General features: G+C 42.5%; 1 protein-coding gene across 1 annotated transcript in view; it reads right to left on the bottom strand.

Moving 5' to 3' along the window:
• Positions 1-1,990: 1,990 nt before the first annotated feature.
• Positions 1,991-18,650, bottom strand: part of LOC126456005 (uncharacterized) — a 195,898-nt gene continuing 179,238 nt past the window's right edge. Inside the window, exons 6-7 of the mRNA XM_050091761.1 lie at positions 12,043-12,457; positions 1,991-2,292 (exon numbers count right to left, since the gene is read on the bottom strand). Of these exons, the coding sequence (XP_049947718.1) occupies positions 12,046-12,457 (412 nt within the window). The 3' untranslated portion in view covers positions 1,991-2,292; positions 12,043-12,045. The remainder of the gene's footprint in view (positions 2,293-12,042; positions 12,458-18,650) is intronic.

The raw sequence follows: 18,650 nt of genomic DNA, 5'->3' as shown, positions 1-18,650 counted from the left end.
GGATGACGTCAGCAACAGAGTTTGACAGCTATAACTGTGAAGGTATCGAGCTTGTAATGGGGTGCATGTCAAACTGTTTGAATACCAGTTGTAGCTTTTTTCGACCATGCTTTTAATGAAACATAATTTCTGTAAAATTGGCGTTATTCCTTCTCAGAATTCACGTGACTCAAACGACGTATAAGGATAATATCGTTTAGTAAAAAAATAATTACAAAGGCTGATTTTCTGTGTACAAGTTATCATTCCTCAAAGTTTGTCGGTGATATTATGAAACACATTGTATTTCGCATGAAAAGAACCTTGCTGCTTCATCTGTTCGACGTATTTAGTTTACAGTTCGTACATATCTTTCGAAAAACTATACACTCCTCCGTAACAGAAGTGTAAAGAGAAGTAAACATATTTGTTTGTATTTGGTATCGAAGTGTTCAAGTGTTGCGGGGAACATGAATATGCGCAAATGAAAATTTACGAATTGTTCTTTGGTTGGTTTATTTGTCAAAAGTTATATCCTCTTGAAGAATCACCGAAACTAGTCTTCAGGCTGATGGAAGGGGTGACTGCTCGTACCACACCTAGATAGGCGCTGTGTCTGGTTTACCAGCCTGCTGCGTTTTTGAGGGCGGTTTTCTTACTTTTTTACTTTGTTATACTAAATTCATATTTACATTGTAATGTCTAGGCTTCGAATCACACGGCGGTTTGAAAACGGCGGGAAATAATTCTGGGAAGCTTTCGATATTAGCATCGGTTATGGTTTCGACTGATTAATTTTTCTTCAATTTACAGTATTGTTTGTGTTTAGTAAGGAGATTACATCTACACACCTGACCCATATGAGAAAGTACAACTTTTATTACTCACAGGCCGACCAAAACACTACAGTTCATAAGATTGTTTTACTAACCACACATATTTTATTCATAAGAGTACCTGGAGACCATGAAAATTCATTGTCTTTATTTAAGGAAGAAGGCCTCCTTCACTTTTTCCTTATTTTTCATAATCATTAATCTTGTCTTTTTTTCTTTTACCCTTACTTTTAATTTCTTTTCTTTTCCTCTGTTAACGTTAGTGAGTGAAATGTACATGTGGAAAGCTGTGAAGTTGACAAGTCCAGTATGGATCGCTACTCCCAAGCACCTATATCAAAATATTGTGCATACGTATCTCAGTCGTAGGCGACTAATAAAAACAGTAGTTACCTTCTTTTTAATAAATATCAATGTAAAGTAGCATTTCTGTTAATTTATTAAGTTAAGCCATGTTTTCTTTTCTTTTGTTTCCTACATATTAAATGTATTCAAATTCAGTGCAGTTACAAAGTAAAAGTTTACATCTTTAAAATGTAGAGTGCATCCTTCTCTAGCGCGGTTTTTAGTCAGTTCCAGCACAGAGAATCCTGTGAACGGATGCAATCAATGATTGCCATGTCTGACTGAGAAGTTTGTGTAAAATTTAATGTTAACAGTACTGCGGAACTGAATTTTCGACAGCGGAACTTCGCCATCGTTGTGCGTTATGTAATTTGAAGTGTATATTGCAATAATCACCGTTGTCCACAGCAAACCACTTACAGTCAAATATCGTCCTTGAATGATGTACAACGTTTCTTGAGAAGGTATCAGCTTTTTTTAAATTTATTTTTATAAATGTGTTGTTTAATCCTCGTATGTGTTTTGTGGGTGAAATATTAAATTTATATACGACTAGAGGGTGAAGTAAAACTTAGTGCTTGCAATAACCACCACGAACTATTATAAATGGTAGGTGACAAACGTGTAACAACTTTTCGGCATAATTTTGACTGATAGTGCTGTGGTAATTAGTGAATCAGAGACAGAATTCATCACCACGAAGAGTTACAAAAGGAAACATCTAAAGGAAGAAATCGTGCTGAAATAGTATGTAAAGCGTTTCGGGTTCACTTACAAACTATATTCCTGATACGCTCAGGATTTCTTTCAGACGATTTGGACACTGGAAATATTTGACTAACATGAAGATCTTTTTATTTTTTAAATGTGAATAATGTATACAGTCACTCATTTCATTTGAGCAATAAGCTCAACATGAACAAAAAATTCCCTCAGTGAATTTTTTGAGTTACAAAATAACTAAACACTAAATAAAATAAATATTTACACTAACATTATGAATATTTACAAATATGATGATGAGAGTGCACTACGAAAAGAAAATGAGCTACAGTTCTGACGACTGCTCTCTTCCGCTCATTTGCCCTTCTGACTTGAACAGATCCTCAGTGATGCTGAACGTTGAGAGATCCTGCGAACAAAAGAGGAACACATGTTACAGTCTGTATCTTCACAACAATTTACAAACAAGCAATTACCATGCCACCTCCATTCCTTAACATTCGAACTCCCGTGCATAACATCTTATCTCCAGAACGTCGTATTGTAGGTACATCTTGGGTTATATGTGGGTACTGCCTGCAAAATGTGTTCAGTTAGCGTCAGTAGTAAAGAAAATTAAAACGTCATGTCTGATAGAGAAGTTTTACTGCACGAACAGCTAAAATGCAGTAAGTGATAAACTTCTTTGTCTTTTGTGTGGTTGTCAGCGAGAAAAGGCTCCTTAAAGATTTGAAATTATGTGTAAAGTTTATTTCAAGTCGCTAAGCACTCTCATTTCGAACACTGGATGAATGAATTCCGAGAATCTGCGCCTCGTCAGTTAAGGTGCTTCAAGATAAACACATAGCTTCTAACTGTAATACATCTTGTCATATTGTGATAACATTCTACCTCTAACTTGGGAGAATATGAAGGCGTTTTAAAATTTTAAATTCGGTCAATAATTACGGGAAACTTTGAAAATCGAATTTTTGTTGCCCCTGCATAGCAACTGGTAACGCGTCCCGGTTCCAGGAATAGCTTTTTACTAGTGCAGATGTGCGAGCGTAGGCTAGCCATTGTGATCTTCAACAAAACTTTTCCAGTTATGCAATCGCGTCGTGATTTTGTTTCTAAAACCAAAGTTTGTGTGCTGTAGTTTTTTCTCAAAAATGGCTCAAATGGCTCTGAGCACTATGAGACTTAACTGCTGTGGTCATCAGTCCCCTAGAATTTAGAACTAATTAAACCTAACTAACCTAAGGACATCACACACATCCATGCCCGACGCAGGACTCGAACCTGCGACCGATGCGTTCACGCGGTTCCAGACTGAAGCGCCTAGAACCGCACGGCCACCACAGCTGGTTGGTTTTTTCTCGATCTGGAGTTTTAACTAACATGAAAAAGAAATGTACCGGGGAAAGAATGAGAAATTTTAATATGATATTCGATGAACATAATAACAAAACATATTAATAATAGTGAAAATGATCTATTAATGTTCAAAACACATCTTAGAGGAAAAAATCATGAAGTGACGTACATACCACATCTCCTGTCAGTTTTACACACAGCTGATAAAGACAAATAGAAAAATAGAAAGAGAAACCTTTGCCTACACGGAAAAAGGTACCAATAATATTCCAAAAGACCTTACCGAAAAAAATTCGATTTATATTGTAAATGACCAAACAGATCAGAAAAAATCCATCTTATCGAAAATCGTCCAGAGATGAAATAACCTCCTAATATAAACACAAAAGAATTTATTCTTACTATGTTTTGTACAGTTTACTTTTATATTAAATGCGATTATAAAAAAAATATCTCATCACCAAGAAGGAGTTGTGCGACATAAACAATAGTTGGTAGACGTGTTTCTACATCTGAAAAACAATGTCTATTCAAGTAGCGCCACTATGAGGATGCAAATCAGGTTTACTTTTAATACACTCTATAACGGTCGTGAGCGTTAACCTTTTGAAACTAGAAGTGATGAGTTGACGTCAGTCAAGAATACCTTTAAGGCAAGAAAAACGTCATTATCAGTACCTCACTGAGTTTGAACGAGGCCGTGTGATAGGGCGACTAGAAGCTGGATATTTCATCTGCGAGGCTGCAGAAAGTCTTGGCAGGAACACAGCCACTGCACATGGATGCTGACAGCGGTGATCATGAGAACCTACGGTCGCAAGAAGATGGGGCTCCAGACGGTCACGTGGCACTATTGAGAGGGAAGATCTTCGGCATATGATCTGTCGCATCGAATTGCATCTGCAGCAGCAATCCTCCTGTAGTTGGCACCAAACTTGGGCGGTCATGCAGATTGCACAGCACAGTTGGTTTAATGTGTAACTCACACCATAGACGTTGTAATATGATTTATATGTCATTTATAACCGAACCTATTAAAGGACGCTTGCGACGCCATCTAGTGGGAAAATTTTCTTTAGAGTTCTTTTGTTTCCGTGACGTTTGCCCCCTCTTCGATAATGTTCGTCCAACTTCGATATATATATTCAGAATGGACGAACATTATACAAGTCTATTCACTTGTACACAAGTGCGTACAAGTGAATAGACGTGCATCTGCTGAGCAACTCGCCAACCACATGCACCAAGGGCTACCAACAGAGTGTCCTCAATGACTGTTTAGCAAAGGTTGCTGCATATGGCCCTCTGCAACGGCACTTGGTCCGTACAGATATCCCGATTGCCGTTCGTCGGCGACGAAGTTTGGAATTTGTGCGCAAATGCTGCAACTGGACATGCACCGAGTGGCGACAAGTAGTCTTCTGTGATAAATCAGATTTTATGCTCCATCGGACAGGTGGTCGTTGCTAACACCCTGCAACAATCGTCGGAAGAGTCCAGGCTGTAGGAGTGTGTGTTATGGTTTGGAGAATGTTTTCGTGGCATTGCCTGGATGATCTCGTCATTCTGGAAAGCACAATGGATCATCACAAGTCATTAGGGACCATATCGACCCCTACATACAGTTTGTTTTCTCTTATCACGAAGGCACCTGTGAGCAGGACAATACAACGTGTCACGCAAATCGCAGTGTATGTGCGTGGTTCTAAGAGTACCAGGATGATTTTCCCGCAGAGCCCCGTCCACCAAACCTCCGTGGATTTAAACCCAATTGAAAATCTGTGGGACCACAGCTACTGAGCTGTTCGCGCCACGGCTCCTCAGCCGAGGAACCTGGCACAGCTGGACATGGCACTGGAATCTCCACGGCTTCACGTCCACATTGGTAGCTTCCACAACCTCACTGACTATCTTCTTGCGTGCCTGCCAGCGATCCACATTGCAAACGGTTATTATTCAGGCTTTTCACTGGCGGTCACATTGATGTGTCTGGACAGAATATGAAAAAACAGTTCTGTCAACTTTCATTCGAATTTCCAACGTAATCTACATGTGCAGTCAGCAGTCCAGTGCACAGCGTCATTCCGAACGCATTATATAAATTGTTGTTCACCATCTTCGTGAATGGTGCAGGACATATTGAATACAAAATGCTTGTAAAAACCGTTAAAGTTCTAACATGTTCCCAAATTTGTTAAAATAATGCTTGCTAGGAGGGAAATGCAGGATTTCACTACGCTGAGTAAGCTGTAAGTGGACTCACAAGAAGAATACAACAAGTGCCATAACGCCACTTCCCAGAAACTTCGCTCAGTGGAAAAGCGATCAAGTGAACATGTGTCTCGACTCATAACTAGATACTATGAGAAAACGATGGCAAACATTTTAAACATAATTTAAATGATTTTTATCCCGCAGTATTGTTAGCTGAAATGAAGGTGACAGTGACTGGAGTTGCGGCCTATTACTTTTGAGCCCCGTGTTCGAAACCCGATTATTGTGTTTATATATTTTATCATATTTTATTTTTTCCTTTCTCTACCCCATTTCCATAGTAGGTTACTACGCAAATGTTTCTTATCAGTTAGGGGATATAAGCTCATTAAATTAAATTTAAAATTAGAACTGGGCTTCTCAATAAATGTCATACATTTATTACATAAATATACGCGTGTATGGTAGTTTCAAGGTTTAAAATCTTTTTAAATTTTCATATTCCTGTGTTTCGTTCTTATTTCGATTCTTATATTAATTCTTATATTTTACTCTCATGTTTATTCTTCAGAAAGGTTTAGTGCATTCCCTTGGATTATACCAATCATAGAAACATTCGAAACATAGAAATTCCTATCATAGAATGTAGGCTTTGACGGCTGGATGATATAGTTGCTGGTGAACCTTTCGGGATGTGACGTTCTGTCGAGGACTGCGCTGGACATTCTCAGACGCGCTCCTCTGCAGACTCGCCAGACAAGACGACAATCGAGAGTTAAGTTTAATCTCTAACAAGGATTATCTCTGCTCATCACTTGTTACTTTGACTACGCCCCTTTTCATACATTATTTATGTCGCTCCCCAACGTCCGACCGGTCAGTCGGCAAGACTCAGCGGCAGAGCGCCTCTGAGAATGTCCAGCGCAGTCCTGGACGAAACGTCTGGAACAGAAGAGTTTCTTGGAGGACGACCTCACATCTCGAAAAATAGAAGTTCCCAACCCGACGAGCATCTTGGGAGGGCAGATTTGCCACAGTGATATTTTTTCGTATGAATATCACTCGGGAAAGAAATGTCGTTAACATAGCTAAATATTTCACGCGTTGGCAATGATTTCGTGGCAAACCACACAAATGCAACACTTTACCGAGCACTGGCGCTTGCAAATGATTATGAATCTAGATACACTACAAGAATTTCACTGGATAGAACTTCGAATGTTGCTGTTGTGGTCTTCAGTCCTGAGACTGGTTTGATGCACTCTCCATGCTACCCTATCCTGTGCAAGCTTCTTCATCTCCCAGTACTTACTTTCCTTCTGAATCTGCTTAGTGTATTCTTCTCTTGGTCTCCCTCTACGATTTTTACCCTCCACGCTGCCCTCCAATGCTAAATTTGTAATCCCTTGATGCCTCAGAACATGTCCTACCAACCGTTCCCTTCTTCTTGTCAAGTTGTGCCACAAACTCCTCTTCTCCCCAATCCTATTCAATACTTCCTTATTAGTTATGTGATCTACCCATCTAATCTTCAGCATTCTTCTGTAGCACCAAATTTCGAAAGCTTCTGTTCTCTTCTTGTTCAAACTACTTATCGTCCATGTTTCACTTCCATATATGGCTACACTCCATACAAATACTTTCAGAGACGACTTCCTGACACTTAAATCTATACTCAATGTTAACAAATTTCTCTTCGCCAGAAAGACTTTCCTTGCCATTGCCAGTCTACATTTTATATCTTCTCTACTTCGACCATCATCAGTTATTTTGCTCCCCAAACAGAAAACTCATTTACTACTTTGTGTCTCATTTCCTAATCTAATTCCGTCAGCATCACCCGACTTAATTCGACTACATTCCATTATCCTCATTTTGCTTCTTCTTATATCCTCCTTTCAAGACACTGTCCATTCCGTTCAACAGCTCTTCCAAGTACTTTGCTGTCTCTGACAGAATTACAATGTCATCGGCGAACCTCAAAGTTTTTATTTCTTCTTCATGGATTTTAATACCTACTCAGATTTTTTCTTTTCTTTCCTTTACTGCTTGCTCAATATACAGATTGAATAACATCGGGGGTAGGCTACAACCCTGTCTCACTCCCATCCCAATCACTGCTTCCCTTTCATGCCCCTCGACTCTTATAACTGCCATCCGGTTTCTGTACAAATTGTAAATAGCCTTCTCATCCCGGTATTTGACAAAATCTATTTTCTAAGATAAGTCGTAGGGTCAGTATTGCCTCAGGTGTTCCAACATTTCTACGGAATCCAAACTGATCTTCCCCGAGGTCGGCTTCTACTACTTTTTCCATTCGTCTGTAAAGAATTCGTGTTAGTATTTTCCAGCTGTGACTTATTAAACTGATAGTTCTGTAATTTTCACATCTGTCAACACCTGCTTTCTTGGGATTGGAATTGTTATATTCTTCTTGAAGTCTGAGGGTATTTCGCCTGTCTCATACATCTTGCTCACCAGATGGTAGAGTTTTGTCAGGACTGACTCTCCCAACGCAGTCAGTATTTCCAATGGAATGTTGTCTACACCCGGGGCCTTGTTTGGACTCAGGTCTTTCAGTGCTCTGTCAAACGCTTCACGCAGTATCGTATCTCCCATTTCATCTTCATCTACATTCTCTTCCATTTCCATAATATTGTCCTCAAGTACATCGCCCTTGTATAGACCCCCTATATACTCCTTGCAGCTTTCTGCTTTTCCTTCTTTGCTTAGAACTGGGTTTCCATCTGAGCTCTTGATATTCATACAAGTGGTTCTCTTTTCTCCAAAGGTCTCTTTAGTTTTCCTGTAGGCAGTATCTATCTTACCCCTCGTGAGATAAGCCTCTACATCCTTACATTTGTCCTCTAGATACCCCCCCCCCCCCCCCACCTTTTTGCCATTTTGCACTTCCTGTCGATCTCATTTTTGAGACGTTTGTATTCATTTTTGCCTGCTTCATTTACTGCATTTTTATATTTTCTCTTTTCATCAATTAAATTCAATATTTCTTCTGTTACCCAAGGATTTCTACTAGCTCTATTCTTTTGACCTACTTGATCCTCTGCTGCCTTCACTACTTCATCCCCCAGAGCTACCCATTCTTCTTCTACTGCATTTCTTTCCCCCATTCCTGTCAACTGTTCCCTTACGCTCTCCCTGAAACTCTGTACAACCTCTAGTTTAGTCAGTTTATCCAGGTCCCATCTCCTTAAATTCTCACCTTTTCGCAGTTTCTTCAGTTTTAATCTACAGTTCACAGCCAATAGATTGTGGTCAGAGTCCACATCTGCCCCTGGAAATGTGTTACAATTTCAAACCTGGTTCCTAAATCTCTGTCTTACTATTATACAATCTATCTGATACCTTCTAGTATCTCCAGCATTTTTCCATATATACAACCTTATTTTATGATTCTTGAACCAAGTGTTAGCTATGATTAAATTATGCTGTGTACAAAATTCTACCAGACGGCTTCCTCTTTCATTTTTTACCCCCAATCCATATTCACCTACTATGTTTCCTTCTCTCCCTTTTCCTACTATCGAATTCCAGTCACCCATGACTATTAAATTTTCGTCTCCCTTCATTACCTGAATAATTTCTTTTATCTCATCATACATTTCATCAATTTTTTCATCATCTGCAGAGCTAGTTGGCATATAAACTTGTAATACTATAGCAGTCGTGAGCTTTGTATCTATCTTGGCCACAATAATGCGTGCACTAGGCTGTTTGTAGTAGCTTACCCGCGCTCCTACTTTTTCTATTCATTATTAAACCTACTCCTGCATTACCCCTATTTGATTTTGTATTTATAACCCTGTATTCACCTGACCAAAAGTCTTGTTCCTCCTGCCACCGAACTTCGCTAATTCCCACTATATCTAACTTTAACCTATCGATATCCCTTTTAAAATTTTCTAACCTACCTGCCCGATTAAGGGATCTGACATTCCACGCTCCGATCCGTAGAACGCCAGTTTTCTTTGTCCTGATAACGACATCGTCCTGAGTAGTCCCCTCCTGTTGATCCGAATGGGGGACTATTTTATCTCCGGAATATTTTACCCAAGAAGACGCCATCATCATTTAACCATACGGTAAAGCCGCATGTTGTCGGGAAAAATTACGGCTGTAATTTCCCCTTGCTTTCAGTCATTCGCAGTAGCAGCGCAGCAAGGCCGTTTTGGTTAGTGTTACAGGGCCAGATCAGTCAATCATCCAGACTGTCGCCCCTGCAACTACTGAAAAGGCTGCTGCCCCTCTTCAGGAACCACATGTTTGTCTGGCCTCTCAACAGATACCCCTCCGTTGTGGCTACTCCTACGGTACGGCCATCTTCTGTATAGCTGAGGCACGCAAGCCTCCCCACCAACGGCAAGGTCCATGGTTCATGGGGCGGGGCGGGGGGGGGGGGGGGGGCGGAATTTCGAATAACTGAATAAATGAATTAGAGAGAATTTCGAATAATGTTCTAATTCATTTATTTTTCTTTATTTTGTTTAAATTTATTTATTTATTCATTATACAACCAACACAAGAATAAGTACAATGTTATTTCAGAATACATCCGAAAACATTTGTGTAGTAATCTTCTATGGAGGTGGATGCATGAATGAAAAGTTAAAAGAAAAATAATAAGCGAGTTTCGAACACGGGGCGCAAAAGTGTGAAGCCGCAACGCTAGATTGCAAATGGAGGGAAAAAGATCCTATGAACATGTGTCCAGAAATGAATCGCTGTCACGGCAGGTGACACTGATGAATCAAAGTACCTCTGACCACGTGCCCTGTGTTCCTTGTGTACTGCAGGCCGTGTGGTTGACACAGTGCACTGTAAGCAGCAGAATGGTCCGGTATTCATGTCGGGAACAAGCCGAGATGGTGTCTGTATACCGCCAAGCAGACGGAAACGGTCGAGAGGCAGCATTTCCTGTAGAACCCAATCCTCCAAATCTGGTGTACGCATAGCCCGCCGCCTCCCTGCTCATGCGTCTGTCTGAAAGGTCCCACGATCACACAAACGCCCAAAAAGGGCTTGAAATGTTGTGTGATGTGGTCGGTGTCTGTGAGGGACTTTTTTTTATATAACCGTACTGCCTCTCGATCATTTTCATCTACTTGCCCGTAAACAAACATCCTCGCGGCTACCGAGGGGGTGGCGCAGTGGTTGGCACACTGGACTCGCATTCGGGAGGACGACGGTTCAGTACCGCGTCCGGCCATCCTGATTTAGGTTTTCGGTGATTCCCTAAATCGCTCCAGGCAAATGCCGGGATGGTTCCTTTGAAAGGGCCCGGCCGACTTCCTTCCCCGTCCTCCCCTAATCCGATGAGACAGATGACCTCGCTGTTTGGTCTCTTCCCCCCAAACAATCCAATCCAATCCAAATTCTCGCGGCTCCTTCCCGGATCATTCTGCTGCTTACAGTATGCTGCGTCAATCATACGTCTGCAACGCGTGACTCGTTGTCAGAGGAACTTTCATTCACCATCGCCATCTACCGTGCCAACGGTGCGTTTGTGGACACATGTTTATACGACATTCTTTCCTCCATATACAGTAAGAAATCCTTACCTGCAGTTTGTCGATTTAATTAATGTTCGCCCTCCACAGGGTGTTACAAAAAGGTGCGGCCAAACTTTCAGGAAAGATTCTTCACACACAAAGAAAGAAAGTATGTTATGTGGACATGTGTCCAGAAACGCTTACTTTCCATGTTAGAGCTCATTTTATTACTTCATTTCAAATCACATTAATCATGGAATGGAAACACACAGCAACAGAACGTACCAGCGTGACTTCAAACACTTTGTTACAGGAAATGTTCAAAATATCCTCCGTTAGCGAGGATACATGCATCCACCCTCCGTCGCATGGAATCCCTGATGCGCTGATGCAGCCCTGGAGAATGGCGTATTGTATCGCAGCCGTCCACAATACGAGCACGAAGAGTCTCTACATTTGGTACCGGGGTTGCGTGGACAAGAGCTTTCAAATGCCCCCATAAATGAAAGTCAAGAGGGTTGAGGTCAGGAGAGCGTGGAGGCCATGGAATTGGTCCGCCTCTACCAATCCATCGGTCACCGAATCTGTTGTTGAGAAGCGTACGAACACTTCGACTGGAATGTGCAGGAGCTCCATCGTGCATGAACCACATGTTGTGTCGTACTTGTAAAGGCACATGTTCTAGCAGCACAGGTAGAGTATCCCGTATGAAATCATGATAACTGGCGGTGAATCGAGGAAGTACAGAACATACTGACGAAACTAAAATGAGCTCTAACATGGAAATTAAGCTTTTCCGGACACATGTCCACATAACATCTTTTCTTTATTTGTGTGTGAGGAATGTTTCCTAAAAGTTTGGCCATACCTTTTTGTAACACACTGTATACGCACTTAAGGGCACATAAAGTATCTGCAAATCTTTGACCATCATTTTCTCAGGAACGGTCGAGTTTCTATGGATAAGCCAAAAAATGTGTTCGCTTATTTTTACCCATCTTGCACTGACCAAAGTTACTGGGAAATCGGATTATGGCACTTGCCGTGTTCTGGGACGTGGAGGTGAAACGGGTACGTACTGGTCAGTGCGTGGGCGGCAGCGGGCAGCCCTGCAGCGGCGGCGCGTTGCGCAGCAGGTTGACGACGCGGCGCGTGGGCAGCTGCAGGTGGTAGTAGGCGCAGTAGGGCAGCGGGTCCCAGGCGGCGAACAGCGCCTCGCGCTTGTCCAGCACGGTGCCGAGCAGGCGGCGCACGGCGCGCAGGCTGGGCTGCGCGCGCAGCGTCTGCAGCAGCGCGTCGGGCAGCCAGTAGCGGCCCGCCGCCACGGCCGCCGCGCTCGCGCTGGCGCCCTGCTGCTGCTGCAGCTGCTGGTGGCGCCGGCACGGCCGCCACAGCAGGCGCGCGTGCGCGCTGTCGTGGCAGATGTACGGCAGCGACACGCCCACGCGGCTGCCCAGCACCACGAGCGCGCCCGACGCCTCCGACACCACGAACCTGCCACATGCCACCAACATCTTATGGTCTGGGAGCACAACGCTTCTCACAGATTCAGAAATGCTGAGGAAACAGAGCGTGTCGCATTCTCCAGTCCACAAAGAACAGATGAAATTGAAGGTGGCCTGTCGACATCATGCATGTAAGGGACAGAGACAACTCAGCTAGATAAGAGCTACATCCACTTCTATTCAAGCCACAGATCCGCGAGGGTACTTCGTGTATTGAGACGTTATGTGCTCGCCGATTCACGTATTAAAAAAAGAATGTACTCTGTGCGACAGGATTAAAGGATCACTTTTATCAAACCCTGTAATTGTCTCCACCACAGCTCAGGAGTTCATGTGAGTTGTAACATGGTTTAGGTTCTACGCAGAAGCAGAGAGGATAGGGAATATGCGGAAAACACTGACAAGAAGAAGGGACAGGATGATCGGACATCTGTTAAAACATCAGGGAATGACTTTCATGGTACTATAGGGAGCTGTAGAGGGCAAAACCTGTAGAGGAAGAGACTGGAATACATCAATAAAATACACTACTGGCCATTAAAATTGCTACACCAATATGAAAGCAGATGATAAACGGCTATTCATTGGACAAATATGTTATACTACAACTGACATCTGATTACATTTTCACGCAGATTGGGTGCGTAGATCCTGAGAAATCAGTACACAGAACAACCACCTCTGGCTGTAATAACGGCCTTGATACGCCTGGGCAAGGAGTCAAACAGAGCTTGGATGGCGTGTACAGGTTCAGCTGCCCATGCAGCTTAAACACGATACCACAGTTCAGCAAGAGTAGTGACTGGCTTATTGTGACGAGACACTTGCTCGGCCACCATTGACCAGACGTTTTCAATTGGTGAGAGATCTGGAGAATGTGCTGGCCAGGTCAGCAGTCGAACATTTTCTGTATCCAGAAAGGCCCGTACAGGACCTGCAACATGCGGTCGTGCATTATCCTGCTGAAATGTAGGGTTTCACAGGGATCGAATGAAGCGTAGAGCCACGGGTCGTAACACATCTGAAATGCAACGTCCACTGTTCAAAGTGCCGTCAATGCGAACGAGAGGTGACCGAGACGTGTAACCAATGGCACCCCATACCATCACGCCGGGTGATACGCCGGAATGGCAATGACGAATACACGCTTCCAATGTGCGCTCACCGCGATGTCACCAAACACGACTGCGACCATCATGATGCTGTAAACAGAACCTGGATTCATGCGAAAAAATGACTTTGTGGAGCTGCAGCCCTATTAAATGTGATCACACTCCTTTGGGGTGCAGAGTGACCGCAATTTTTACTCTTGTATGCAGGATCGAACCGCTATGGACCGTTCAGTACCATGAAAATGAAGTTTGAACGTAATCCAAAGCACTAAAAGATATTTATGCATTCCCAGCCATCCTGTTTTTCGCCATCCTGTCGCGTGATCACGCGGAGTTCGACATTTCTGTTCGAGACGTCTGCACATTCCCAGAACTTTCCTCATATCTAATGGTTCCATTCATTTTCCCTACTACCGATTATAGGGTCACCAGAAAAAGAATTAGACACTTCCAGGAGTCATCTTAATACTGCATAACATCGTATTTAGTTGTGACAATTACCACTGTTCGTCGAGGAACAAAGACTACAAGTCTCTTCAGGTTGTATCATATCCAACTTAAACTTTTGATCACTAGATCCACTAATGTCTCACTAAATGCTAAATACTCCCAGGCATTTCCTATAGGATTAAGATCGGAATTTTATCTTGTCAAAGAACACGTAAGATCATGCCAGTTCAGGACAAGTCAATGAATTTTTGTCGAGCACTTCAACATAAACTCACCACCAGGGACACTGACATGGAAAGCATAGGGTTCGACTACAGACAGAACAGGAATAGAACATCACTGAAAAAAACATTTCAAGATAAATTTCAACGATGACTCCTAAAATCTTAAAATTCGTAACAACGTAATATCTAAAACAAACTCTTTCAAATAGCCAGGATAATGGATAACGCGAAATGAAAAAATAAAGATAACAGTAGAAAACAAAGCACATAAAATGGAAATGGCGTTCCATATATAAAAAACGTATGTAACAAAAAATCTTGGTCCTGGAACAGAAAACTAAGATGCTATCAAACAGTGGTAAGGCTTGAAACACTTGATGCAACTAACAAGATTGGGGATCTTGAAAAACAGGAAGAGTTCTAAGGAAAATAAAGGGACCTAAAAGTAATAGTAACAGTAATTAAGATAAAACAGAGAGCTCTATTTGAAAATGGGAAAAATTATCTTATGTAATGAGGAAGAGAAGAATATTTTATGGACGCTTATACTGAATAGATAATAAGAGACTAAACCAAGCAGATCTCCAGCTTACGAAACAGCTACAAATCCAAACCCACGTGGTTCACTGAAATTGACAAAGATATGAAAAACATTGGAATTACAATGGACATAACAGTTAACAGAATAGTTTTTACAGAAACAACACAATAGGCAGAATATCAAGGAGGAAAAAATTTGGAAATGGAAGGAAGTGTGCCCAAGAAGAAAAGGGACAACACTCTCGAAGGGAAAAGGAAGTATGGGAGCAACGAAAATTAAATACAGATAACCAAAACCAAATTTCCAGAATGAGATTTTCACTCTGCAGCGGAGTGTGCGCTGATATGAAACTTCCTGGCAGATTAAAGCTGTGTGCCCGACCGAGACTCGAAAGGTCCCGAGTTCGAGTCTCGGTCGGGCACACAGTTTTAATCTGCCAGGAAGTTTCAAAACCAAATTTGATTTATCGTACCCTCCAAAATGGTTACTCGAAAAACGAAATAAAACAACAAAAGCACCTTCTCGATGTACAAGGAAACCCCATATTCGTAAAGAGTAAAGAATAAATAAATCATAAATGATCAGACAAATATGGCAAACCACACATATTAAATACAGCCGTCAACCATGTTTCTGACTTTGCAACAAGTCAAATCATTAGCAAGGGGGACCTGGGAGTACTACATAAACGGATCATACAGAACGTTGGCTGAAGTACAACGACTACAGAACGACTGACAGACATCAATGTAGCCCGAATACCAGATACAGGCCCTTGACCACAGCTCTACCTTTGTCACTCACTGTCACCCCTGCCCCCCACTTACCTCTCCCACTACCAACTACTTTCCCTGTAATCAGTTTCCCCTCTCCCTCACTTCCCCTTCACTACTCATATGTCTGTTGAACACCTGCCACATCGTCCCCACTACCATCTCCTCCCAATTGCTTTCCCTATAATTACCCCTCTCCTTCACATCCCCTTCTCTACTCAAATGTCTGTTGAACACCTGCCACATCTTCCCTAATAAAAAACTAGCATAAACAAAGTTCACTGTACATCTCACACAGAAAAAACGAAACAAGATACATAAACATAGTGCTGAATATTTCTCTTTTGAAGTTTACGAGAGTGAGGTGAGGTGAAAAAAACATCAATGCAGAGCAAGACAAAGCAGGTTCATAAAAAGCAAAATATTGCGAAAAGGGAAAGTACAACCAGATTTCTTTCAACTTCAACCTCCTCTAACGGCGAGGGAAAAAACAGTGGATTAATAATAGATGCTGCGGAAGGTGGTCATAGGAAACAAACATATTAATCGTTAGTATATTTAACGCACGTAACGGAGGAAGCCAGGTAGAAGGCGCATGCAAAAATGATGGTACAGGACAGAACACATCTAGGAGCAATGCTGTATTTGTTGCCCGCTATGTTTGCCTGTCTGACTTTCGATGACTGAGAAAAGATGGCGGATGATTTGTACGGAAAATGTTGCTCTATTGTATTTGAAATTACCAGCTTTAGAGCCACAGCAGTCTCACCAGATGGTGGGTATTTACAGGAACTTCTATATTTTAGGCCAAATGCAGGTAGTAGATACGATATTGGCTCTGGTAAAGGTACATTTACATATTCCACCAAATTATACATATAAATAAAGCATAGTGATATTATTTAGTTCAATACGTGTTACATAATCCCGAAAATTGTACAGCACTTTAAACCGGTCCATTATAAACTGGCATTCGAAACACAGCACATAATCTTGTATCAAAGGATATTCAGACGACTCTGTAATTAGTTTGTCGCTCTTGTGGATGCAGACAAATCATCGTTCCTATCTTCTTATTACGAGGGTGACTAATGCTGTTTAGTCACTTCGGACGAAGGTACCCATTATAATACTAAATTCATCCAGGCATCGACGATCGACCAGGAGCCATTTGTAGTTATCACAAATATGTTAAGGGGTCAATAACATTCCTCTGAGTGTGTGTCAGCATTGTCAATGTGAAAAACTACCGACATTTCGACCACCATTGCGAATAGCCTTCCTCAAGGTGTTTTCGCTAAACACCCTGAGGAAAGCCATTTGCAATAGTAGAATCAAATGCCAAGTGGTGCACCTCGCAAACATTTGTTGGTCACATTTAAAGCAAGGTTATAAATAAAGCTACACTTGTCATATACTTTACACGAAGGAGATAATGTCATGAAACAGGGATATGTAAAAATGAAGATGGCGATAGTAGCGTGTACACAAGGTATAAAAGGGCAACGCATTGGCGGAGCTTCATTTGTACTCAGGTGATTCATGTGAGAAGCTTTCCGACGTGATTATGGCCTCACGACGAGAATTAGCAGGCTTTGTACGTGGAATGGTAATAGTAGCTAGACGCATGGGACACTCCATTTCGGAAATCGTTCGAGAATTCAATATCCCCAGATCCACAGTGTCAAGAGTGTGCCGAGAATGCCAAATTTTAAGCATTACCTCTGGCCATGGATGGCCTTCACTTAACGGACGAGAGCGGCGGTGTTTGCGTAGAGTTGTCAGTGTTAACAGACAAGCAACACTGCCTGAAATAACCGAAGAAATCAATGTGGGACGTACGACGAACGTGTTCCTTAGAACATTGTGGCAAAATTCGGCGTTAATGGGCTATGGCAGCAGACGGCTGACACGAGTGCCTTCGCAAACAGCACGACATCGCCTGCAGCGCCTCCCCTGGGCTCGTGAACACATCTTACACGTGTGGCCTGGTCGGATGAGACCCGATTTCTGTTGCTAAGAGCTGATGGTAGGGTACGAGTGTGGCGCAAACATCACGAAGCCTCGGACTCAAGCTGCCAACTAGGCACTGTGAAAGCTGGCTGCGGCTCAATAACGGGGCGGACTGTGTATACATGGACTGGACTGGCCCCTCTGGTCCAACTGAACCAATCATTGACTGGAAAAGGTTATGTTCAGCTACTTGGAGAACATTTCCAGCCATTCGTGGACTTCATGTTCCCAAACAACGATGGAATTGACGCTGTGCCACAGATGTTCGCGATTGGTTTGAAGAATATTGCGAACAGTTCGAGCGAATGACTTGGCCCCATTTATGGGATATAATCGACCGGTCCTTTAGTGCACAGAACCCTGCACCAGCAGCACTTTCGCAATTGTGGACAGCTGTAGAGCCAGCACTCACTCCGTCCACAGACCACGAGTGGCCCACCGGGACCATCCGACCGCCGTGTCATTCTCAGAGGAGGATGTGGATAGGAGGGGCGTGGGGTCAGCACACCGCTCTCCCGGGCCTTATGATGGTATTCTTGACAGAAGCTGCTACTATCTGGTCGAGTATCTCCTCAATTGGCATAACGAGGCTGAGTGCACCCCGAAAAATGGCAACAGCGCATGGCGGCTGGATGGTCACCCATCCAAGTGCCGGCCACTCCCAACAGCGCTTAACATCGGTGATCTCACGGGAACCAGGGTATCCACTGCGGCAAGGCCGTTGCCCTGTAGAGCCAGCATGGTTCAATATTTCTGCACGGGACTTACAACGACTTGAAGAGTCCACGCCACGTGCAGCTGCTGCACTACTCCAGAAAAAGGAGGTCCGACAAGGTATTTGGAGGTATCCCACAACTTTTGCCATCTCAGCGTGTACCAGGGTTCTAAACAGACCACTTAATTTCGTATAGTTTTAGTTTTAATTTTTGTTATGTTATGTTCTGTACATCATTTTCCTGATTATTTTATCGATATGATGTGGAACAAGTCAGTTTACAAGATAATATTAATATTACTGAAATTTTTAATTCTAAACATGCAACTACATTTAGAGGTACATTTTTTTACC

Source organism: Schistocerca serialis, chromosome 2 (genome assembly GCF_023864345.2).
Source record: "Schistocerca serialis cubense isolate TAMUIC-IGC-003099 chromosome 2, iqSchSeri2.2, whole genome shotgun sequence".
NCBI lineage: Eukaryota > Metazoa > Arthropoda > Insecta > Orthoptera > Acrididae > Schistocerca > Schistocerca serialis.
This window is presented reverse-complemented; position numbering and strand designations above follow the sequence as displayed.